The sequence below is a fragment of the Thermobia domestica genome, chromosome 13, assembly GCF_964235325.1.
Source record: "Thermobia domestica chromosome 13, izTheDome1.hap1.1, whole genome shotgun sequence".
In the NCBI taxonomy this organism is placed as follows: Eukaryota; Metazoa; Arthropoda; class Insecta; order Zygentoma; family Lepismatidae; genus Thermobia; species Thermobia domestica.
In genome coordinates, this window is record NC_137466.1 from 69,726,464 (window position 1) to 69,753,130 (window position 26,667).

General features: G+C 34.8%; 1 protein-coding gene across 1 annotated transcript; it reads left to right on the forward strand.

Annotated features, from left to right (window-relative positions):
* The first annotated feature begins 7,453 nt into the window (after nt 1-7,453).
* LOC145668216 (GATA zinc finger domain-containing protein 1) lies at nt 7,454-25,975 on the forward strand. The gene is made up of 4 exons (XM_081735866.1): nt 7,454-7,976; nt 13,632-13,691; nt 17,226-17,412; nt 25,551-25,975. Exons 1-4 carry the CDS (start codon nt 7,647-7,649, stop codon nt 25,742-25,744), a joined length of 771 nt encoding a protein of 256 aa, XP_081591992.1. The 5' UTR covers nt 7,454-7,646; the 3' UTR covers nt 25,745-25,975.
* The last annotated feature ends 692 nt before the right edge of the window (nt 25,976-26,667 follow it).

The window sequence follows — 26,667 nt, forward strand, 5'->3', positions numbered from 1 at the left end:
ATGCAGAGATCTTATTAAATGCTTGCAGGGACATGGGTTTAGAAGTAAATGCAGAGAAAACTAAATATATGAAAGTGCGTCGGGACCGTAATACGGCAAATTGTGGAGGTGTTAAAATATTAAATAATACTTTTGATAAAGTGGATACTTTCAAATATTTAAGATCAATATTAACAGACGAAAATCATATTCACGAAGAAATTAAATGTCGACTAAAAGCAGGGAATTCGTGTTACTATTCGGTTCAAAATCTCTTGTCGTCGCGAATTCTGTCGAAGAATTTGAAGCTTAAAATATATAAAACGATAATCATGCCTGTTGTTCTGTATGATTGCGAAACATGGTCACTTACTCTGAGGGAAGAACATAGACTGAAAGTATTTGAGAACAGGATCCTGAGAAGAATATTCGGACCCAAGAGGAACCAGAATGGGGAATGGCGGAAACTCCATAACGAGGAACTACATAGTTTATACGGTTTACCCAACATTGTTAGGGTCGTCAAGTCTAGGAGGCTTAGGTGGGCAGGTCATGTAGCTAGAATGGAAGAAAGTAGAAACGCTTTCAAAGTCTTGACTGGAAGACCCATAGGAAAACTACCATTAGGAAGACCTAGGCGCAGATGGGAGGATAATATTAAGATGGATCTCGCAGAGATAGGAATACAAAGTAGAAACTGGATGCAATTAGCTAAGGATAGAAGTCAGTGGAGAGCTTTTGTGAACGCGGCACTGAACTTGCGGGTTCCATAGGCCATAGAGTTAGTTAGTTAGTTAATATACAATAAGAATAAAACAAAGGATTACAAACTGTCAGTGGCGTATTTAGGGGGGTGGCTTCCGGGCTTAATCCCCCCCGAAATCTTATTTAGTATAGTAAAGTAAATGAAATATCTTGCAGAATTTTCACATTTCTAGGCAAAGCCCTCCCCCCCCCCCGAAAGTTAGCAAAGCCCCTCCCGAAACAAAATCGTAAATACGCCACTGCAAACTGTGAATATTCAACTACTACCATCTCAGTTTTCCCAATTTTGTGTTATTTCAGAAAGCTCTCTCATGGAATACAGTGTAGTTTTTTCTTTTCTTTTTTCTTTTTCTTTTTTTTAAAGTTAAATTTATTGGGTATGAGAAAACCCTACACTGACATTATCTTTCTGTCTCGTAAAGTAAAGTGAGCTTAACGTGACGAGATATTTTGCCGATCAGTTCAAGTCTCAAATAGACAGGGATGGGATTGTAGCTCTTTTCTGGTTACAAAGAGGTTACCAGATCATTGGTTGCAGAACGGACTGGTTCTGGCTATACCGTGAGTACTTTACAAAGTCAATGCCTCCTGGCACCAAAAGGTAGATGTAATCTTGCCTTAAAACGCTCCAGTGCCAACACTGAAAATGCTGTACCTTTCACTCGATAAGGAGTTCCCTCCACTAGTAGGTATAACTGGAAGACGGACTTCGATCCATCGCTGTTGATCTTATGGCATAAGAAAGGAATCTATCATTCTACACGGGGGAAAGGAGTCTGCCCCGCTGGTCTAGTAGTTAGAGCGCAAGTCTTTGGTACATGGGGCCCCCGTTCGAATTCCAGCGAGAGAGCATTAATTGCATTACAATGGTTCAGATTCTACCTTAAACTGTACGTCCCTCGGTGCTTAAAGTGTAGATCTCATATAGCCTCATTGCTGAAAAAGGCCGAAGAATTTTAATAAAGAAATAGACCGGTGGGTAAGTAGGGTCTAGGTTGCACTTCTTTATGAATTGGGTTTCATGACTGATTCTTATAGAAAAAAATACGGCGAAATCGAGTTAGCATGTTACCATCCTGCAGAAGTGTTAATTGTCCCCTAAAATGACGTCAGAAATATGGCAGCCGCACTAACACACTCATTTATGCTTAACCAGTTTTATCTCATCACAGAATGAAGATATAACTTCATTCTGGTGTCAAATTAAAGGTAATAAATGTTTAAAGTCATTTGAGTTAGTATAACTATTAAATAGTGCCACCACCTTTAAATATGGTGACTTATCTTCAAAATTTGGGTTTCTTAGTTTCTTCATGCGTGCTTCATAGCGGATATCTTTGAAACTACTAGAGATATGGAAAATCATCTCTTAGTAAACGTTATAGAGTGGAATCTCACCTTTACAACGATAATATTATTTCCATATCTTTGAAACTAAAAGAAGTAGCTCCTTTTATGCAGAATTAGGTGTTGGATTTTGTGACCTTTTATTCTGATAAAAACACGATTTTATGACTGATTATAGTGAAAACAGTTCCGAAGACGTAGAAATTATGTTATCATGCTACGAAAATGTCCGTTTGAGAGCAATTTTGAAAAACAAGATGGTCGCCGACACATTGGGCCTTATGCAGAGTCGTTCTGATGCTTGATTAGTGAAATAGTAAAGAAATCGACTAACATATGTTTTCTGTAGTAGTCAGGCTTTTAGTATGATTCTAATCATATTTCAAAACGGCTCTGCATAAGGCGGATTACGAGTAGCTATTAAGTTATACAATATCGAATAATATTCCCTATCTGCATAAGTTATTTATAAATTTATAATACAAGCAGAGCAGTCATCGGATAATCAGTGTCACAGCCTGGTTCTGGTGACGGGGAACGTTCCTAGTCCTTAAATGACACGGAAGTACATGCATCAGTATACTGAAGTCCTTGTGCGGCACACACACACACACATTGGCAGTCCTTTCTTCTACAGGTTTTTGTTTTTGTGCAAGAACAGCTAACCATTTCCAATATTTCTTCTAGAGTAGTCTTCAATCGTTCATTTTATGGTAAGATTGTCACAGCTTCTTTCCCAGCCATGCATCACTGGATCCGCAAGATTTTCCTGAGTTTCTAAAGATTGCTTCCTGATATAGGCTTGGTAGTTTTATCGCAACATATGCTGCCATAGTTGACCATCAGTCAGTGGAAGCAAATGTGGCATAAATTGACTCATACAAATGAGATCATACCTTGTTGTACAAATGTCATTACTGTTAGTTATACTATATTGCACTGACACAACATACACAACAATACACAACACTAAAATACTCACATACTAAAAATATTGATTGGATGAAAACACCGTTCGAAATAAATAAAAAATATTTACATTTTCCTATGTAACCTTCTGGTGCAAAGACCAGAACAGCAGCGTAGCGTTCAATTAAATAAAAATCACATATAACGATTTAATAACGTTATAAGACTAAGAAACCAAGATGTCTTAGCTACTCTACAGCTTTAGGAAGTTCTTGATGTACATGTTTTGATCATTTCGTGCATAAGAACCTTGCCAAAAATTGATGTTATAGGACATTTGTTCCCCTCTTTCTAGAGCTCTCCGGTTTCATACAGCGAGTTACCTACTTTTCATATGACTAGTTACTATTTGACTCCACATTTATTTTACGCTCATCACCTACAAGTGTAGGAGTTGGCATGGGAAAGAAGAAAGAGCGCTACGACCCAGTACAAGCTTGTGTTTTACATTATATCCCACAAGTCGCAGATACATTACTCCAAAAAAGGAAGCCACTAACTAGAGACCTTGGAGAGAAGAGGTTACGTGCCTGGAAGATCAGGAAGAGACAGACATACGTAGAGGAACAACTACAACGTTAGTTTCCAGTGTCCTAGAAGAAGGTACCACCTGCACTTTGCCAGACTTCAAATGGATAGGCTCAAGATCCTAAAGAAGAAGGGTATAAGACTAAATAAATCTTCCTGAAACATTTTAACGAGAGTATCTACAAAGTGAAAACTGACATGTTTGTCCATTACGAAATAAGATTATACTTCCATAGGAAGAGATATGCACTACTTTTACCTGTTAAGCTTTCTAATTAATTGCACTGTTCATTACAGATAACATTCTTGTCATCCTGTTTCTGATTCATTCATTCTGTTCCTGTTCTTATTCCTGTCCTTTTTTATCCTGTTTCTTGATTGAATAATTGAACCCTAATTAATAATTATTACATAACTTGGTATAGCTTATATATAGATATTTTGTAATCAATAAAAATCTTGAAAAAGACCCATTACAATGCGGAGACGCGAAATACAGGGTAATTTACTGTACAGTAATACTATCGGTGATTTATTTGTTACTTTAGTATTACTATTCGTAAACCCACGTGCTTCAACTTTCCATCCCACAACCATTCATTGCGTCAAGTTCTCTCCGGTACTCTGCATCGTACTACAAGACTCGTCATCCCAACTACTTCCAATTGTTATGGTGGAAAGTAAGAAATAACAATACATAATACAATACAATATTGGGGATTATAATACAATATTAAATATGTGAATCATAAGTCCGTTAGCAGAAAATTAAAGGCGGTAATCAGAGAACAACATTACATTATCTTCATTATAAATATTTACTTGAAGCTACACGTACATTACCTGCCAAAACATAACAAATACAAAGAATTAACTGAAATATCCATTCTTTGCACAGACAAAATAGATTTATAGATTTTTTTGGGGGGGGGAGGGACACATTACTCTTTTAGGATATGCATTTCAATGAAAGCATATTTATAGAAACCCACATCACACATTATTTTTAACGTAAATTTTGAACCACTCTATACCTCTTGGCATACGCCCTTCAATCAGCGATTTAATAATAATAATAATAATAATAATAATAATAATAATAATAATAATAATAATAATAATAATAATAATAATAATAATAATAAAATAATAATAATAATAATAATAAAACTAGGTTGAAGTAGGTATTGCCTATCTTCCACACAATTCAAACTCTTCAGCTGTTATTTTTTTCGTGATGCGATCACAAACAATAGAAATGTTGATTTCAATATGGAGAAAAATACAGAAAATGTCTCCCCCTTACATACATACATACATACATACATACATACATACATACATACTCACACACACACACACACACACACACACACACACACACACACACACACACACACACACACACACACACACACACACACAGAACCAGTGGTGCTATTTTAATTCTTTAACAACCGGTTATCTCTCTCTTTCTCTCTTTATCTATCTACATATGTATATAGATAGATAGATAGATAGATAGATAGACAGATAGATAGATAGATATAATTTTCTGTGACATGTAGTGACCTACACAGCATACAAATGGTGTGACGAAATTATGTCCTACTTCGAATATGTTGGAAACGAGTTATCCAAGATAGATGGTCGTCAAAAAGTATTTTTAAAAAAAATCACCCAGCAATGATCGACAATCGTTAATAATGGTATGTATGAGTTTCAAATATAAATAATTCTCACCAGCGGCGCGAATCTGTCTTCAACATTGGGGGGAGACAGGTAAAACCGTTCCCATATATATGTTTTAAGCGATGTTCAAAATATTTATGAAGTTGAAAAACAATGTTGTGGAGGATCAGGGGAGCAGAGTTATCTTCAACATTGGGAGGCGGGGAGATTTGAGGCTTATTCTGGGGGACATCAATTTCGTCTCACTTTCCTTTCTGACAATCGGACACAAATAATCACATTTCTCCCCAAAAACACATTTCAAATCGGATTATTGGGAGACAGTCCCCCAGTTCCAAGATTGGAAGGGACATGTCCCGCTCATCCCCCGGGATTTACGCCAGTGATCTTTACTATTCCACTCATATGATCCCAGTTCTCATTCTCCATATCTGAGCATTTGAGATTAACGAATAAATGTCTATACCTTCTTCTGAGATCCTACGTTTAACCCTGTGACTGTAAGAATTTCTAAGAACGAAGACACTTAAAATAAAATTTACCGTCCCCCCCGCCCTCCATTAATTTTCTCGTATGTACAGGGTAAAGTAATGTTCTTCAAATAGATCAATTGTTTTTGGCTGTGAAAAATTTGTATTCTACAAGCTTTCCCTTCCAGCTGAAATTTGCAATGCACACACTTGCTATGCTAATAGAAATACAAAAGATATAGAAATATTATCTGCATGGTTTATTTTCGATTGCCGAAAATGGGTTCTGCTACATGAAGTTGCCACCGCCCATTTTGTTTTTGGTATAAATTGTTTATAAATCCTGAACAAACGAAAATGTTATGAGAACAATCGTAAACAAACGATCTGCATGATCTGCAAACAAATTCTGAAAATGGGTTCTGCCAGGTTTAAATACATACTTTGTTTGGCTTCTTTCTTTCACGCTTGGCTTGGTGATGTGTGTATATAGGTGTGTATGTAGGTTTATCCCGGTATAACAAACGGTTCTGCCAACTCGAAATATTTTAACAACTGGTTCGCCCGAACAGGTGCGAACCGGCTGAATAGCACCACTGCACAGAACGTAAAGTTTCAAAAATACTCGGACAGATATTCGTTTATTTCTAATGAAGGGTTTGTATACCAAGTCTTATCTTCCCAACCTGACGATCTTGTTATGAGATACTAAATTTTGGTACAAATTTTTATCGTACCTCTTAGGATACACATTTGAATCAAATTGTCCTAATAATAATCCAGTTCGAGGAAGATGATTAAAATATTCATAATTCACTTCAAGCGGTTCACACGTTTTCCAGAGTTGCGATCTTCCAGAAGATCACTTTCACTTCTATAAATTAGATACCGGACTACTTTGTACTTCTCTTTCACAGAGAAGGAACTTCGAATTTAAAATAATACATGTTTTCTTCCATTATAATTGTATTTTGAAATCGTTTAACTATTGTAGTGTTAGAATTTTGGTTTGTTCAGTATACCCTATTTGTAATAGGTATATTAGATTACATGTTGCCTACATATATTAAATAGTTTACGTTCTCTGTTGACTTGTAAACGTAGACAATAGACTCTCCTACGGTTTATATCAATTCTACCCAAAATTTGAATTACTGCATTATTTCCACTGCGTTGCGAACCGAAACTATTGCGAAGAACATTACGGAACGAAACCGATACGGCGTTTCTTCATTACTACTTTATACTCTTTAATTTATCGTGAACATGCATATAATGGAGATAGAAGAGACCTTTTTAAGATTCAACATGGGTGTTGATGCGAAGTTGTTTTACTTGGATTCAATTCTGTTTCTATATCTACTTTATTATGCGCAATCATTTTCTACATTTAGTCAGTTTTTTTACTAATGCATTCCTTTGAGTTTTATAACAATTCATCTTTGTACCGGCCTCACCTCCGTATTTAATCAATATTTTATAATTATGATAAACTGTTCCGAATCAAGCAATTTCGGTTCATCCGTGGCATCCATGTTCTTTTACTTTCATAGTTTTACTGCATATTTTTAATCAGTTATCGTTTTATAAACAAACTTCTAAATAAAATAATTTTAGTAATTTTGTCGACATAGCTCGAAGGAAGCGACCATAATTTGTCTTTAATTTAGAACGGATTGAAGAAAGAAAGAAAGAAGATCTAGAACCGATTTTCACTTTTTCAAAAAGTGACGAGCGTTGAGCGGTTATGTTTTGATTAATAATGTTGGTGTGGTTATGGTGTTAAATTTTAAATAACATTACGCTGATTTTATTCTGTGCGAGTAGTATATTACATTTTCATACTATTTCCATTACTACGTAAGTTCCAGAACTGTGTTAAATGCAAGCTTTAAAATGTCGTGTGAGGTCAATCCTGAATGTATAAAATGTAAAGCTAAAGATTCTCCGATATGGAAGAAAACAACAGATGGTGAAATATGTAATTCATGTTCGAACGCTGAGATAAATGAAACTAACAAAGACAAAGAAAGCAACAATGGGAATGACAAAGAAAAGGAACAAAACAATTCAAAATCTAATAATCAAGATAATGGAAGAACGAAATTCACTACCAGAAGAAGCACAAGAAACACAAAAATATATAAAACCAGGTTGAATCCATATGCCCTCCCGAAACCAGCAGCCCCTAAAGGAAAAGGACGTCGAATTATATTTAAGAAAAGCGTAAGTAATTTGAAGCAACAGTGTTTAACGACTAATGCGATATACAATTTAACACTTTTAAAGAGATCCAAGTAAAGCGACATACGCGAGCATTTTGTGTGCAGATTGAAAATAGGGATCCAAAGTGAATTGGAAATTTGATCTCTATGATGCAAGTTTTGGTACTGATTAAAAATAGTCCGCCATAAAAATGGTCTGATTAAAAATTGTCAACCATAAAAATGGCAATTTTACGGTTAAAATGACGAGTTCATATAAATAAGGATGCTGTTAAGTGCTATATCGCCGGAACAATTTTTGGAAATTTTCCAGAACTACACTGGACCCCCTTAAGCTAACTTAACCTAACCTGACCTGACCTAATCTAATATAACGTTATATTATGTAATCAAACGGCAATCAATAGAAAGAAGTGGTGTCGAAGACACTGGACCCCCTTAACGGAACATTGACCATTTTCCGGGTGAATTAGATAATTTGTTTTGGTTCGTGAGGAAGAGTGAGGGAAATAGTTGAAGTTAAGAAAGTGGTTGCTGACTGTTTTTTTTTATTTCGTAAGCGGCACTATTTGGGGAGGCGGAAGGTACTGTTTTGCGGAGAGGTTCGCTTATTGTTGACTGTCGAGAAAGGCACTGTGTGGAAACGGCTAGTATATGTCAGATTTTGACATATCGTGTTTGAGTTTTGTAGAAGTATACTAAAATAACGAGGTGTAGCACTTATATGAAAACACAATGAACTGTTTACAAGTGGAGCGTTACTATTATGAAATTTTGACAAGTGCTATTAAAACTCATAACATTGCTAAAAGCCACTCGTTTCCGTTACTATCTAGTCTCTATGTAGAAAAAAAAAAGCCAGTCTCATTTATTTCGTTTCAAAATATACGTTCCAAAATTGTCATTTCTGGGTTTCGAACCTCGATGTTCAGATTTTTTTTTTTTTTTTTTTTTCGACGTTCTAAAGTACGTCTTAATGTGCACAGAAATAGAATGTTGTCCAATTCATTATCTTTCATATGGTTTTGGTTTGAACGCATTAGCTTTAAAACCTAAAATGTTACAGCGTTTAATGGAATCCTCTGAAAAGTGCAAAATACGCGCACGCGCATATACAAAATGACCATTACGACAAAACCTGGGCGGCTAAAACGTAAATGAATATCCGTTTTCAACTCCCTGAATGTGGTACTAACTTAAGTAAGAAATTAGTATATAACTAAATTTTGTCAGCAACCATCATTGGTCGATTTCATTTGGATTGCCCCATCTGCCTTGTGTGACCACAAAGTCCGTATTCAAAAAGGGGAGTGATATATTGATTGTCACATTACTTAGGCCTACGTATCTTGTGTACATAAACTTCAAAATCTTGCATATATTAACTACAGGATTAAAACACACACGTATTTTAAAATTTCATAAGTGATTTTGTCCCTGCCAGGTCATAGGTGTACCGCTCTTTCCGTGTGTTTAAAATGTAGTTCAGGTTCTTAGCCTATCAGACTTTTCATGTTTTGATTCCCATATGAATTAACACAGTTTGCTTATCGTATAGAGTAAACTGAAAATACACCTGCTATTTTAGTGCAAGTATATTGTATGGTTTCGTAACACATCACTGGCAACCAGGGTTGGCTTGTTTAAACCAGCTGGAAAAAAAAAATGCTTTAAATCGCTAAAGTTCATGGTGACGTTTCTACATACCAAACCATCTGCATTAGTTTTATCTCCTTCTCATGTTTTAATCAAGGCGTCCCATGTTCAATTCTCGGTCGAACCACAAACCTTCTTTCAAGTGTAAACCAAGTAGCGGTTCGGATGTCATTTTAAGCGAAGGTCTTCTTAATAATCTCGGCATTACATAAGGATGTTAAGCCTAAACATACGAAACGACACCAAATTATATATTTTCTGCTTTCCTGAATGCCTGTTGTTTTATAAAGAAGCCAAGGTTGATTAAATACATTGATAGAGATTGGCAAATTTTATCGACTGCCTACGTAGCTTCCAACATGAGTTTTGATTGGACTTCCAGTTTTAATTTTATTAAATGGTATCTACATACTAAATTTATAATTTAATACCTCAGTTTTAGCATACTGTTTATGATACGTTAACTGTAAAATTTTACAAGCCAAGCAGTAACGGGATTTTCCCGTTATTGCTTTGCATTTAAAGTAATAACAGAATTTTCCCGATGGCTAAGGCAGGAGTTTCCCGATTTATATATAATTCTGTGTATTGGTTTCATTTGTGCAACTGTTTATCATTTTGTCCTTCTGAAATGACTTTTGACGATTATATTACAATATATAAAGATCAGTACAACGTATTTTAGATCAAAGAGATTATCAGAAGTACTTCGTGAGCGAGTCGGCAGACCCGGTTTCGGGTCCAAATGGAGGACAATTTCTCTTGGATGTAAGCCGAGAAGCGGTTTGGATTCCGCTTTAAGCTTGTTTGACCCCTTCCAGCATAACCCCGTTGTTGCATAATAACTAAGGTTTAACAAACTTATTTCTTTCCATTTGTAATACAAATACATAGAGCAAATTATTTAAACCAAAGCAACAGTCTTTTTTTTCTTTCTTCGAAAAAAACACGTTTTTTGCCAAACCTGCTGGCAACTGAAGAAACTTTCCCATATCACAGTTAAAAGCAACTCAGTTCTTGGAAACTAAATTTATTTAATTATTTTAAATATTATCTTTCTCCTTGTTTATATTAAAAGTCAGACATATTTAATTTAACCCTTGTTAATGTAATGCCTTCAAACCGTTATCTTTTCGGGGTGAAACCATGGCTTTCAAGAGGCACATCAGTATTTAACATTACTGTATGCATGTTGTGATTAAGTTACCCACCATACCAGAACCAAATTTATTTTGTGCCAGGGTTGGCTGGTTTAAACCAGTTAAAAAAAAAAAAAAAAAAAATGTTCGTAAAAGTGTAAGTGTTCGTAAAATCTTGATTAACATACATATCATTTCACTCCCGTATATTATTCGTATTATATTCAGACCTAAATTTCACATTCATTACTCAAAGAGATTATACTACAAAAGCAACTTTTTTTTTTTTCTTTTTCTAACAAATTTATGAATGCTTCTTTTGTGATTTTCGTATAGTTTGTTATTATTGTTATGCAGTTGCAATCAAAGAAAAATTCTAAATATTGTTTCGTTTTAATAATGTTTACTATTGTTAAAATACATCGAAATGACGTATTTTTTTGGGGGGGGGGGAGTATACAAACCCCACGAGAGCCATTTATTGAAATCAGAAGTATCTTTGGTATCTATTTATGTATAAATGGGTCAGAGCCAAAGTGGACTCAAATAATTCGTATTTTTATTCACCTTTACTGATGCGCAAATTAAGTCGTTGTATTTCTTTAACTTGGACTAATTAAAGTCGTAGTGAACTAACTTGGACTAAATTAGTTCTTCTGTACTCTTCAGTAGTTTGAAATGGTCCGTATGTAATTGTGTATAATGGTTTCACTTGTGCAACTGTTTATCTTTTTGTCCTTCAGAAATGACTTGACAATTATCTTAACAAGCATGTAAAGATCAGTACAACGTATTTTTATCAGAGTCCTTCGTGAGTGAGTCGGCAGATGTATCGCATTTGTGGCTAATTAGTCCCGGTTTCGAGTTCAAATGGAGGACAGTTTCTTTCGGATATAAGCCGAGAAACGGTTTGCATTCCGCTTTAAGCTTATGTGACCCCTTTCACCATAACCAGATTGTTGCATAATGACACCAAGGTGAAACAAACTTATTTCTGTCCAGATGTGATATAAATACATAGAGCAAATTGTTAAAAAAATGGTTTAAAAAACTGGTTTAAACCAAAAAAAAGGCTTTAAACTAAGAAAACCGTTTTTTTTAAAAATAAAAACCATGGTTTTTGCCAGCCCTGTTTTGTGCCATAAAATAATTTACTTGTAAAGTTAAGACTATCAGAAAGGTAGAAGGGTTCTCATGTGGCTGAGTGGAAAATTTTGCATTAAATGTATGAGTTCGTCTTATTGGAAATCCTTGCTGTGAATCGAATATCTGCATGTTGCCAGTTCATAATTAAAATCGATGTTGTTATTTAAGGAATATGAATTCTGAGAACTACCAGATTTTTTTTTTTTCCTCCAAAGGTTGTAAAATTTTGTATAATGTGCAGTAATATTTCCGAATAACTAGACAGACATTGTAGGTATTTTATTTCTGTAAGCAATTGAGAATCTAATTTTACCCATATAATTTTCTTAATTTGCTTTCATTCAGATGATCTGTTATTTATATGTGTACAGTGCATGAAACATTATAGAAACAAAGCAGAACATTATATAGTGTGTATAATCTTAAGTCAAATTCCATAAGTATCATTACAGGATTTAGGCTAGTTTTCTTTCTCAGTGTAACTGGGGATAGGTATAACCAAAGAATTTTCGAAATTCTAAATGCAGATATGATTCCGGTTTTTTTTTTTTTTTTATTTTATGTAATTTTTTTTTAGTTCGTTGCGTAGTTTTGTTTTTAAAATTTGTTTTATGAAAATCTCCCTTGTTGAGTTTTAGTTTTAGTATTGGATTTTTTAAATATATACTTTTATTTTCCAGTAGGGCTGTTTCATATCTTTTAATTTTCGATGACCATCAGTTCCATTTCAACTGAGATGTCAATATCTTGTGCTAGTAGTGTCGTGTTCACAACTTTCTACGTAGGAGGGGGGGGGGGGGGAAAGACAGAACAGACTGCAGTCCTTAATGTTGGAGTCTGTATTGTTATGGAAATGTGCTGGGAACTTCTTTGAGCTAAAACTTGAATTCAGTTTTTCTAGGGACATATGGGTGCACAAACCTATGGACGTCTGACGGTGTAGAAACCAGTCGGCATTATGTTTGAGCAACTCATGGTCTAAAGGAAAGCGAACCATTTTTTTCATGATAAATTCAACCATTTTTTTGTCGTATTACAGTTCTAGATATTGAATATATATATATATATATATATATATATATATATATATATATATATATATATTGTGCACGCGCATATGTATATGACACAGGATTTTTACATTTATTTTATGTATTTTTCGACTTCCACTTTGATTTTTCACTGCACTGTCTCAAATTTTTTACCTCAGCTTTTAATGATATTGATGAGGCTACAATTGATAATGGCTGAGACTGACAGAAATATTAAAATAAACCTCATAGTGCCGTATTAAAACTCAGAAAGAAAGCATGCAAACGGTATCTATGCAGTAAGTGAAAGTAGAGAAAAAATGGTGAATATCATTACTTGGTTGAAGAACTGGAGACAAATAAAAATGAAAATATATATAGAATGAGTTTCAGTCACATCCGTGTAATAGAACATCGTTTTAACATGTTTTTCTTTCAAACAGCCGTCTGCATTATAATGGGTAGGAGGGTCCGAAGCAGAAGGGAAATTATAAGAATAGTAAACATACTAATAATATTGTACTTTATAATTAATATTTACTTATTTCCCTCCGTCACTTCCTTACTTGTCTCTCTCTAGCATTTGTCAATTATTTGTGTGTTAGGATGGTATTTGTCTTTCTTGTCTCACACCGCAGGTATATTAAAAAAATAGCTAATAATTTTTGTATTTTGTTCTTACAGTGTACCAAAGCTCCATCAGCTGTATCGACTCCTGTTACAAGTGATTATGTATTTTACAAGGTATGTAAAATGAAATGATATTAAGTCTTTGGTTTAACAACTTATGGTTATATTCTGTCTGTCAGCTGAAATATGGATGCTATTTGCAAGTGAATTCTACATGAAATTGGTGAAATGAATGGAGTGTATAGAAACGGGAAAGACTGTGAGAGACAACCCACGGACACAATTCCATCCGCAACAAATTCTCATTGCTTAGGATCGAGTCGGAGATACTTCGTATTAAAGGTAAGGGGCATACCACTGAGCCATCTTCCTAGTAAAAAGTACACATATTTACGTAATAACCTTTATCTGCATCAATACATATCGCGTGTCTTAGTGCTGGTAATTTGCATTTTTGGGACCAAAGCGTAGAGTCATATGCTCTTTACATTTATATATTTATATTATTATATGCAGTCATGTTCAAAAATCCATTAACGCATATCTTTCTTTTGAACTTTCTTGCCATTTGTACAAGTCTTACGTTTTGGTACATAGGCTTAGAAGAAAAGCTTCAAAGAAAAGAAAGAAATATGACTTCCATTACGTTGTTTGCTGTAATTCTAGCTATGGATAAAGTTTAAAAAAAGTGTTCCGAAGTATTAGGTTAGTATTCAGGTTTTCGTAAATATAATTGTTCTATAGAAGCAAGCTTTCAACCTACAATGTTAAAATTTTGTGTATTAGTATAATTTATATTTGTCTTGTGGTAAATAAGTTTCAGAATGTACAAATGTACAGTTTTGTTCAAAAAATTCTGGCCACCTACCTCTCTTTCAGAAGTCTTGCACTCGTACAGTTGGAATTAAATCAAATATGGATTTTCTTTGTCCAATTGAAATCTCCATTTACAACCAAAGTGATAGAATTTCCTATTTATTGTTGCCAGAATACGGCCTTTTAAAGCGAAGAGTGGGTGGTCATTATTATTATTATTATTATTTTAATTTTGCTAAAGCTATACATGTTATTTATTACCTCTTCTAAAGAGTTCGATTGTAAGATTGATAAAAAAAATGATCTAAGAACCACTTGGAAGAAAATCTGAGAGAAGACAAAAAATATAAGAACTAAACGCGAATACTGTTGATGAATACTGATATAATATTTCATGGGCCAACAAAGAACATACGAAGGAAGAATACAACAAATTAAAGAAACAGAAACCAAGGGACCACACAACAGGAAGATAAAAATAAATAAATAAAAATAGTAAAAATATTTTAAGAAATTACTGTCCCATATGACAAGACATAACAAGTACCAGTGCAAATAATCACAGATATGAGATAAATCGAGAAATCAATGAAAAAATATACGCAAGCAAACTTCCTGGAGTTGATGAAATAAGGATAACACTATACGATCGATAAGTCCAGTGAATATAAGTTGGATGTACAGGCCAATAAAATGTATCTGATTGGGGAGAAATTGTACAAAGCATCAAGAAGGAGAGAAGGAAAAGTACAGCAACTAGCGTTAAATAATACTAACGAGCCAATTTGTCGAAATTTTTGAAGGACTTCTTATAACAGCGAATCCAACACAAAAACAAATGCAAATGTAAAAATCTATATGACGTTTGTAATACAATATCAACAGTATACACAAATTGCTAGTTATAATATTCGATGCATATTAAGTACTTAAAATACTTATCTTAAGGTCTTTTACATAAATTAATGTTGCAGATGATTTTAATGAATTCCCTTCATCATCATCAGTGCGATATGAACAAAATAAGCTGCTTAACCCTTTTCCGACTGTCCTATTTTCTTTGCTCATACATTATTTCACCTGTGTGCGTTATATTGTCGAAGCGTATCCGTCTGACACTACTCCTGAGTCACCCCATCAGAATTGTTGAGCAACAATAGAAGCAAAAGATATTTTTATATAGTCTAATGTACCTTTTATTTACTATATTAAAATGCTAGGTTTATATATTTGTCCCCAATCCTTTCGACAACGAGATCTCGAAAACCACATGTGCTAGAAACGCGCCGTTTTCGCTGGTCGAGTCCAAATTCTGTGTAGATTGTCCAGTTCTCATTCAAATTTTCAAAAACCGTGTCGTTATTGTTCTATTCAACATTTTAGGGGCCGTTTTGAGCCCGTAAGATTAACATTGTTGCAGGCCGAAACTACGGGTGTTAGGCAACCATTAGAGAAGTTACTGTGGCAGGTTGACGGACATTGCAGGCGCTTTTCTTAAATCTGAATCGTAAAACTTATTGCATGCTGGCAACTTCAAAGACCTCAAGAAACGCAATGAGGTGTACTCGGACGGATATGGATTTATTAGAAAAAGATATTTCCACTTGATATCGTGTTACTTATACTCACTCCAACATCTATACATAGCAATTCATTTTCTTTGTGAGTCTCTTGTCCTTTACTTGTTTGAGTAAGGAGACATGCACAGTGGGAAGGAGATTCATTGTCATAATAGGACGATGCGCTGAATAGACAGCACAGGTTCAGCTAGTAATTTACTGTTACATTAAATTGTAGTAAAAATATAATTCAGTTGGTAAAGCGTTAATTAATTATAGTGAACTTCTTTGTGACTTGGGGAACAATGTGTTCTTGGGTACAAGGGATGAAAATAATTTTGACCCTGAAACACTACAAGTCTTCCGTGTGTTTAGTTTGTAGATCACAAACCACAATTGAGATGAAATATTGGATTCCAGCTTTTATCATAGTAGAAACATTCAGATTGTTGTCAATTTGATTATATTCGTTTACTTCAACATCAATCTAAATGTTTCAACTATAATAAATGCAGGAATCCAATATTTCTCCGCATCTTTGAGTTGTAATCTGAAAACTAAAAGAAACGTTTATTGTTAAAATACATAATCAATGTTTTGACTACAGTTTTGTACCAATTCAAGTCCATTTGTTATTTAATGCTACTTTCAAAAGTGGTGATCACACTTATTAGTACGATCATACCAACTGTGGTTTGTGATCTATTAATTGAAGAAGACTTTTCCAGAGCAAATTGTTTCAGGAACAAAAGCATTTTCATATATCATTCCGGAAGTCAGAAGTAAGTTCATTATGTAATTAATTAAGCATTTAGTTTGCTAATATCACAGGATTTATCGAAAACATCTGCAATATTAATTTATGCAAATAACGCTTAAGGTAAGATATTTCCAAAATACAGATACCTAATATTTGCACTGAGGAAGTTAATCGAAGAAAGCTAAGAATACAGTAGACAGCAGTGCGGATCCAGAAGGATGTACGGGGGCACGCCCTTCCCTCAAGGGAAAAAATAACAAGACGAGCTGGCAAGAGTATGTTTCATTGTCAATATATTAGACCAATAATCTCTCTTAAGCTATTGTTACTACAAACTAGCTAATATAATTAATTACTGCAGTGGTAAATATTTTTCATCCATTCCGACCCTTCCATTCTTTTGCACAGTAGTGAAGGTACAAAGTGTGAAAAGTGAAGTTCTTTTTATAATTATATATTTTTAAACCAGACAAATATTTATGTGAAATGTAAAATTACTATATTTTACTGCAGGGCTCGTACATTCAAGTGGGTGATATAGTGTCAATGATAGATGTCAGTGGAGACGTGTACTATGCTCAGATACGTGGTCTATTGTGCGACCAATATTGTGAAAAGAGTGCTGTTGTGACGTGGCTTCTTCCAACCCAATCGAGTCCTTCACCGGACAAAGGATTTGACCCATCGACTTATATAATAGGTAAGCTATGAACGTACTCAAAATATATGTTAATTTACTGTTTTGAAATGTGGTAAGAGAGCCAGTAGGTATTTGGAATGATTTGTGTATTACATTTATTTCGGTTCACAGGCGGCATGATTTATCCAAACCTAAACTATGCGTTAGATATTTGCTTTACACTTTTGTCTATTATCTGTGATTTTCTTACAAATAAAATTACGTTGAATTTCAAAGAGTGAAAATGTTCGACTGGGTTGGGAATCCAACTCGATATCTAAAGGGGGGCCGCGGTGGCTCAGTGGTAGAGCGTTCACCTCTGGTGCTTGGGGTCCCGGGTTCGATCCCAGCCCCCGTCAAGTGAACTTGTGGTGGACAAACACCGTGTGCGTGGGTTTTCTCGGGGTTCTCCCGTTTCCTCCCACTTTATTCATTCCACCATTTCATTCATTACTCATCATCACCGTCTCCTTTAGCCTAACCGGCATAACCGTGGGACGTAAAACTTAATGATTTCATTTCATTTCGATATCTAAAGGAACATAGAATGTTCCTGTTTGTGTGACTGGCCTGACAAGGAACATTCGCTGAGAGCCTAATTGATATTGCTGCATAATAAAATGAAATGAAATGAAATTTTTGAGTTTTACGTCCTACGGTTATGCTGGTTAGGCTAAAGGAGACGGTGAAGATGAGAGACGAATGAAATGCTAGAATGAAGAAAGTGGGAGGAAACCGGAGAACCCTGAGAAAACCCACGCACACGGTGTTTATCCACCACAAAGTTCACTTGGCGGGAGCAGGGTTTGAACCCGGGACCCCAAACACCAGAGGTAAACGCTCTACCACTGAGCCACCGCGGCCCCTGTTACAAAATAAAATGCAACTGAAAGCTCAGCTGTAGTTCGTGCTTATTGTGCTAATTTTATCTGCCCTAGCAGAAATTATCCATATTTATTAGCGTAGATAGATATAAATACGAAAGCAAGTTCAGTTATAAATAATGATTGATAATCTATTAATTTTAGCTGTCCTTGCATATATATAAACACGTGTGTGATTCTTGGTGTAAAAATCAGTTAGGCAACGTAAATCTTCAGTGTCTTAGGTAGTAGTGTCAGGACCATCAAAAGCTGGAAAAGTAGCTTCGCATTCATCTGGAAAAGTAGGTTTTCTTTAGGCTTGCTTAATCATATTATTGAATATGAGGCCGCTTAACTGATTATGGGTAAGCACATGAAGGTTGATGACAGCGTTGCAGGTTATATCAATATTGTTAAGTCAGTGACTCGACATTAGTAACTTCCTCGGAATGCGTTTGCACTAGTTCTTCAACCTTCAGGATTTGAGTTATAGTGACATCTGCAAGCTTCATAATTAAATTGAAAATAATAATTGCTATTTCTTTTTCACCCTCAATATTTCATGTAATGAAGACGGAAAATCAATCCGGCGCAAAACCTCTAATACCTTAATTGCATCAGTTTTCTTTTTAACTAGATGCAATCACATATGCAAAATTTCATGGAATTACTAATTACAGATTACAGTATATACTCACAAACGTAGACGAATATTATGGACTAGACACAGTAGCTTTCTACTACATTACCACAGCAGTATTCTACTGCACGCCGGACTACCTTCAACTGCTTATCAGCAGAACAAAATTATTCATAACATGACTACATATCTCTATTGTTTCATGGGAAACAGTAAAGGGTGTATAACATAAAAATAAGAAGAAAAAAATTACTGTCCAATGGCAGTACTACTCCACCCGCAGTCACGATCCTTATTTCTTAGTTCGTAAACCTACTTCGTACTGTTAGAGGTGCATTATTTTCATCTTTTTCAATTGGAAACTGAATCGTGGAATGTTAACTGCTATTCATAATTAATTAAGAAATATTCTGTTGGAATAGAACAATTGTTAGAAGAATTTAGAAGAACCTGCTTCGACACAGACGTCAGTTAAATCTGATGAATGGTGAAATTTTAGATTTTGCATTAATAAAATTCCAGATGTACGTGTGAAGATATTTTACGTCAGAAACAACGAAGAATATATATTTAGAAAAACGAACTTAACTAAATATTCGTCGTACTTTATTCAGATACAATTAAGATACAATAACATAAACAGTTTCATGAAATACTTTTACCTTTCATCTAAAACTACTTTCTAATTGGTTAAAAAAAATCGTAATTTCGTCACACATTTCAGATTTTGTGTAAATCATCATTTATTAACATTAGAAGTTTAAATCAATTTCTGCATTTAAAAAAAAAAAAAAAACAATCGTATAGCTGAATAAGAATAAAAATTAATTCATAAAATTCATCTTTGACCACCAAAAATATTAGCTTCTTATATGACACACAGAAACACAATGTCTTTTATTCCGTAAGTAATGAAGAATAATCGTAATTAATTACATTCGCAATGTGACATTAACAATTAGTGCATTGAAAGGAAAAACAGCACAGACAACTTGAACTTAGCAAAATAAATTATTTGCACATTCAAAGGTTAGTGTTCTTAATCTACAACAGAAATGATGTGATGATGATGATGATGCACAAATTTGGGATATGAGAAGCAATTAGCGACAAGTTGTTACCAACGAATGAAGTTGAAAGTATTCACTGAAGCTGCTTTGGGTCTCGAAGACGCATTTTTGGTATTTTCTTAGGTGAGTTGTCATATATCAGTTACAGCGAAATTAAACTACCACTAATTTTAGAGTTTTTTCTAATTTCTTCCAAACAAATAAAAATGTTCAAAAAGCAGAAACGTAGTGGTAAAGGTATCACATTCAAAATCGTATTGTCTAGTTCACTGCGTTTCTGATTTTCGAATATTTTTATTTGTTTTGAAGATATTATAGAAAAACTCTAAAATTAGCGGTAGTTTAATTTAGCTGTAGTAAAGACCCTTAACAGTGAATATTAACAAAACGAATTGAATGTAAGTAAATAATAAAACTGAAATTAAGTAATATATTTTTTCATTCATCTTATACTTTAGTATGGTTAATTTCCTAGATCTATGGTATAATCTAATGTAAAAAATGTAGTGATATGCAACTTAATTGTGTTAAGTTTGTGATCAGTTTTCGATGTGTGACTTAACCCCTTTCTTCATTTATTCTATCTATAATGTACTTTTGTACTTGTTTTTGACATAGAAATTTACTTCATAACCGTTACAGTTCATGGATAAGTTCTGAGCCAGTGTGTGGTTTATAGGTTGGAAGTAGTGAACAAAGGAAAAACAAATTAAATCCTAGAAAAACAGTGTAAAGTGGCCATTTTGCGTCTTTCTTTTCTGACACGTCACTGCTTCCGAAAATACAACTGAAGATACAGAGAAATGTGAATGCTTTCTGTTACTTTAGATCGTATTCATATATATGACGCATAATTAGATCGTAATTTTCAAGTCCAGTTGCAACTTGTATTTACTTATTATTGTTTTAGTTCTTATGGAACAGTATTTACTATCGATAAAAAAATAATAAAATAAATAAAACGTATTAAGGGGTTAACGAATCATAAAATCAACTAACTGATTGATCGTATGGGGAGGTGACCATCGAATCTATTTTTCCCCGTCACGAAAAGGTCAATGACCGACATGTTCCTCATGAAATAACTCTTAAAACAAGAATAAACAATGGTCAAAAATAAAACTCGTAAAAATGTAAATCTGTCATAAGCTTGGTGGAAGAATAAAACAAAGGATTTATAAAATTAAAACAGGCCATGATAAAGCTGAAATAGAAACTAACCTAAGTAAAAGTACAAAATAGTACTATTAATAATAATAAAACCATGGAAAAGCTTCAGAGAACATTAACAATTGCAATCTCACGAACAAAACCGACCACATGGTCATCAAGATCAGAATTATGCTCCAAAACCTGATTAGTACCATTAGTCCTAAATGTTCCTCCGATCTGAGTATTCCGGACATACTACAATGATGTGTCCAATACTCAGCTGCACGATACAGTTTTCACATTACGGAAGGTACGTCATACTCTTAATACGAATGTGTGAGATGAGTTCAATACATGCAATACAGAAAATGGGAGAACCGTCTTGTAAGGAGCCTTCGGAAGAATAATTGGGAGAAACTTAAAGTGGAATTCTGGGAAAGTGGAGTGCAGTGGGAGTTGGAAATTATTGAAATTTACCAGTTCCTGTTGCAGATTATTTAAAAACGTTTTTCAGTTGTCTTTAATAGTTCAAATCTTAGCTGTATAATGATACTACAAGACGCTCAATACTGGAGCAGGAATTAAATATATTGCCTGCTAGTAACCTTATGAGAAGGGATAGAATTTTTTTGGTATAGATTTGATGAATTACAAATTTTATATTTTAGTAATCCATTACTGATATTAGTACTGCATAATATATTAACAGTAAATATTATTTAAAATAATATGTTAGTCCATAAGTTCTTTGGTAATTCAATATTTGAAACACTTAGCTGAAATCTGGAAATGAGAACAGTGCAAAATTACAGCCTCTTAATTGCATATCCAATTTCTAAACGGTTAATAATAGTTCGCCATCCATTTTGCATGATTTGTATGCTACATGGATGTTCTTTGTGTGTGTGTGTCTTTGTTTATTAATAATAACGGTTTTTCAGTTTACATTAATTTCACTTTGCTTCAGTTGTTACTGCCATCTATAGTCGTGCCGACGAAAGAAAACCTCCGTAACCATCAGAAATGTCTCATTTCGAAGAATGTGTGAGAGACACTTCCATTTTAATGAAATAAAGTGTTGATTCACGCTAATACCATATGAAGACTGGGAATTACAAAAATGTGCCATACATTCTCTTGATCAATAATTAAGCAGAAAAAGAAACCTAATATACGAGTTTGTTCTTTCGGAAGCAGGTTCTTTAATTACATTGTAGACTCCTGTCTGTCTGTCTGCCAACCTTTCTTTTATGTCTTCTTTCTTTGTCGTAACATTTTTCTCTAATTTTCTATCCCTTTGTTCCGAGATATCTTCAGTCTGTTTTTTCAGCTGTATTTAACGAGACTATTAGACAAAACAGACACCTTAGTTTGTAAGTTTCAATCAGCATTAAAAGTGAATTTGCACATCTTTGAGGAAGGAATGGCGTGAGTATTTTTATTCTTATTTAAACAACCTCTTAAGGGTCTTCACTACAGTGAAATTAAACTACCGCTAATTTTAGTTTTTCTGTAATATCTTCAAAAGAAATAAAAATATTCGAAAAGCAGAAACGTAGTGAACCAGACAATACGATTTTGCATATGATGCCTTTACCACAATTCACCGATCTGCTTTTGGTATGTCGCTATTTTCAAAACCCGCAAAAAATGCTAAATCTATCTACAGTTCTAACTCGAAAGCTGATAGATGAGTTGTGACAACGGTATCACATGCAAAATCGTATTGTCTAATTCACTACGTTTCTGCTTTTCGAATATTTTAAATTTGTGTCGAAGATATTACAAAAAAATTAGCGGTACTTTAATTTCGCCGTAGTGAAGACCCTTAACTCTATGGTTTTTTGGCAACTTAACAAAGCCTGTCGCAGAGAAAGTAAGACTAATTCATGTATAGGAAGACAGCAACCTCCATTGACTAGCAAATGTACTAGGGTGGAAATTTGGTTTATTAGCTTCCGATTGAGACCAAAATGAGCGCAATAGACCAAAAGGTAGTGACTGCATTGCAGTTCAAAGACAAGCATATACTGTCAGAAACAATATTAAGTATAGGTATAAGAAATTATAGCTCCAACCAGGCACGTAGCCAGTATTTCGTCAAGATGGCGGGGGGTGAATCCGTGACATGAAATACTGTGGTCATCACACCAGGGGCTCGATTATTCTAAACTATTTTACTGGTAACGTATATTGGTTGGTTAGCCAGGATTTCTTAATTAGGGGGGGGGGGTGACATGAAATATTGTGGTTATCACACTAGGAGCTCGCTCAATCTAAACTATTTTACTGGCAACATATGTTGGTTTGTTAGGACAATCAAATGAGGATATGTTCGTACGTATTTTAATAATAAAGTACGAAAAAAATCTCGAGTAAAAGAATAAAAAGAAAGTATTGAAAAAGATTTCACGATATTTACATTCCTTCCTTTGTTCATTCAAATATAACAATTATCCTGTCATTGTGACCTCAGCTAATATAAAAAGTACAAAATAATGTCTTGTAAAATATTTTACAATATTTGCGTTCCTTTCTCTATTGAATCAAATGTTAACAGAACTTTCGTTTCACATAACTTTTTTATTTTTATTATTTTATCAACTACTGTCTGTTCCAAATGACAGGTTAAAGGAGCAGTAGAACACTGTTTCTGAAATAACGTATTTGATACTGCAGAGAAGCGATGACGAAAAAATACGATAAAAAAATGTCCACATTGTTACAGAACGGCATTATGCTCTCGAAAGATTGAAATTTCCCTGACTAGTAGAATTCTGATAATTCCGTAACTTTCCTAGAAATTTCGAATTCACTAATTTTTCCAGGATATTCCACTCATTCGCCAACATGTATTGCAAGTAATACAAATCTTTTCGTAAGAAAGAGTAACCATAAGCTTGCCGTAGCTTTTTATTTTTAACGCTGATTCTTCTTTTTCTCGTTTCTTTTTGTTTCATCCTTCCTTATTTTTTTCCTTTCTGGTTTCGAAGGGGAAGGGTCCGGACCCCCCATCCTTGGCTACGTGCCTGGCTCCAACCTATACTTAATATTGTTTCTGACTGTACATGGAGCCCTCCAAGAATCAGTAAAATGAAACAAAAATTTTACAAACCAAAACATTTTAATTCAAATCAGCCATATCGACGTACATCTTTTTTTAAAATAGGCACCATTGACAGCCCAACAAGCGTCCATACGCTCCTACCACTTTATCAATGTCTTTGAAAATTCGTCGTTGGTAATCACTTCTTTGTTCGTCATATCATGACGAGCACATAAGTGACCTTTAAAAGTGAATATAGCAAAAAATCGCAAGGTACAAGGTCGGGGCTGTACGCTGAATGGGAAAATGTCTGTTTTTCTCTTTGTCGCGTAATCCTGTAAAGCCTGCGTGGTATGTGACGGTGCAATATGAAGTTGTTCTTCAAATGTGTCTGTTTTTTTGCTACGTGCAGGCGTAGAGTCTCGATGACTTTGGTAGTGCACTGCATTCACCGTTTGCCCGGGAGGGACAATGCGTTGGTACACTATGCGTATTCGATCCCAAAATGCAATTAGCATCTCCTTATCTGCACCCTTGTGTTGCCGCACCTTCTTCTTGCGAGGCGACTTCCATGTGCTGCTTTCTTGTTTTGTAAGCGGATCAATCATGGATCCATGTTTCATCGGCAGTTATGATTCGATTGAGAATGATGGGATTATCATCCTATGTCTCTCCCACTGGATGCAGAAATCAACACTGCTGCATCTGTATTGCTGTAGCGAAATGCACAGCAAATCATCTTCATTTTCAAATGATCACGCAAAAATCCGGTGGACGGTGACTTTCGATATGCCCAGATGTACACTTAGCGCTCCCTCAGACATATGCCTATCATGACGAGTAATTGGTGCAATTGTATTTACTAGCGTCTCGTTAGTCACGGACAGTCTTTGTCCAGGATGCGGAAGCAGAGCGTCTGATTCGCGTACATCTTGAAACAACTGGTGCCATCGGTATACTATGCCTCTAGTCAGTCTCTCTTGATCGACATATACCTATTGAAACATTGCATATGTTTCCGCTGCACTTTTCCCTAAGCGTCAACAAAACTTTATGGTATGTCTCTGTCCATCATGAATAGTCATCGCGAAAAGCAATTTTATACACAAGACCTTGGTGGTAAACGAAACACGTTCCACGTAAATCAACACCACTGCTGACAAACTTGGTTTAGAAACATGTGACAATTTGCTACGAATACAGAATTAGTCATCCTACACGAGACCAGTGCTGAGACAATAGGCAATGTTGCCAAGGCAGGAAGAAGTCTGTCTCACCTTCTCTGCGACAGCCTTTGTATAATAATAATAATTGTTTATACATACTTTACATCTATTCAATACTTATATAATAATGTAGAAATATAATAATTGTAACTTTCTTCTAAGGTCCTGAAGAAGATATCCCCAGGAGATTGTCCTGTATGGAATTTATAATGCATGCGCCATCAGATTATTTTAAAGCAAAGAATAGTCCTTATCCTCCATTAAGTTACAAGCCGGATTCAGGATTCGTATGGACTCGGCTAGGGCCACATCAAGTTAGCCCACCAAGAGTTGGGGAGGATGAAATTGAGGACTAATAAAGTGAAAAGAATTAAATAGTGGCTGTGATTTTTATCTTCTGTAGTGTTCATTGTAAATATTTCATCAGTGTTTATCGATGAATTAGTAAGCAAAATTTGTAAATATTTTTTTACGAATGTAGTAAAATAAATGTGCAATGAATTAATTATAATTGTAAATATACTTTGTAAGTAGTAATAGCTGTGTTAAGTGTGTACGAAAGAAAATACATTGGTTAGTTACTTTTATTGATATTCTTATTTGACAGAGAAACCTCAAATATGGATTTACAGTGCGTGTAATTTTTTTCAGTGTTAGAAGTAAAACTGTTGACGGATAAATGAAGCAGATGTCATCTCTAAGGAGAATATATTAAGGTTTAGATTGTAAAGTTCTGCTTGTGCAGGTACAGACAGAACAAATTACAGTCGGAAATCGTTTTCTCTCATTACTAGATCTTACTACAAAATTCCACTATAATACAAATAAATACAAATTCTTTTCAATGGTTGGGTAAAAATAGATGTCCTCTTTGACCTGACGGTCTCGGGAAGGATTCCTCAGGAAGCAGGCTACGTGAGGAGAGGTAGAATACTCAATGCTCCACTGCAAGCTAGGCGGATATTGTGATAAGGAATATTTTAATGCTCTACTAAAAAAAAAGAGAAAAGTAGAGGTTTCCTCAAGGCATCACTGCAAGCCAGGAGGGAAAGAAGGCCTGTAGCTCCACTGCAACCTTTAAAGGCTTGGGTTGGATAAGGTACTTCCAAAGCTCCACTGCAAGCTGAGGAAGGAGATTTGACCAGCCAGAGACTGATGCTTGTCGCTGAAATCCTCTCGAATAAGTGCTCCAGGTGAAGTGGTGGCACTCGTGATTCTTCGTCGTCACATGACCAGTGGTGTCACTGGTGTCCCTGTCCGCAGCTTTAGTAATCCGTAG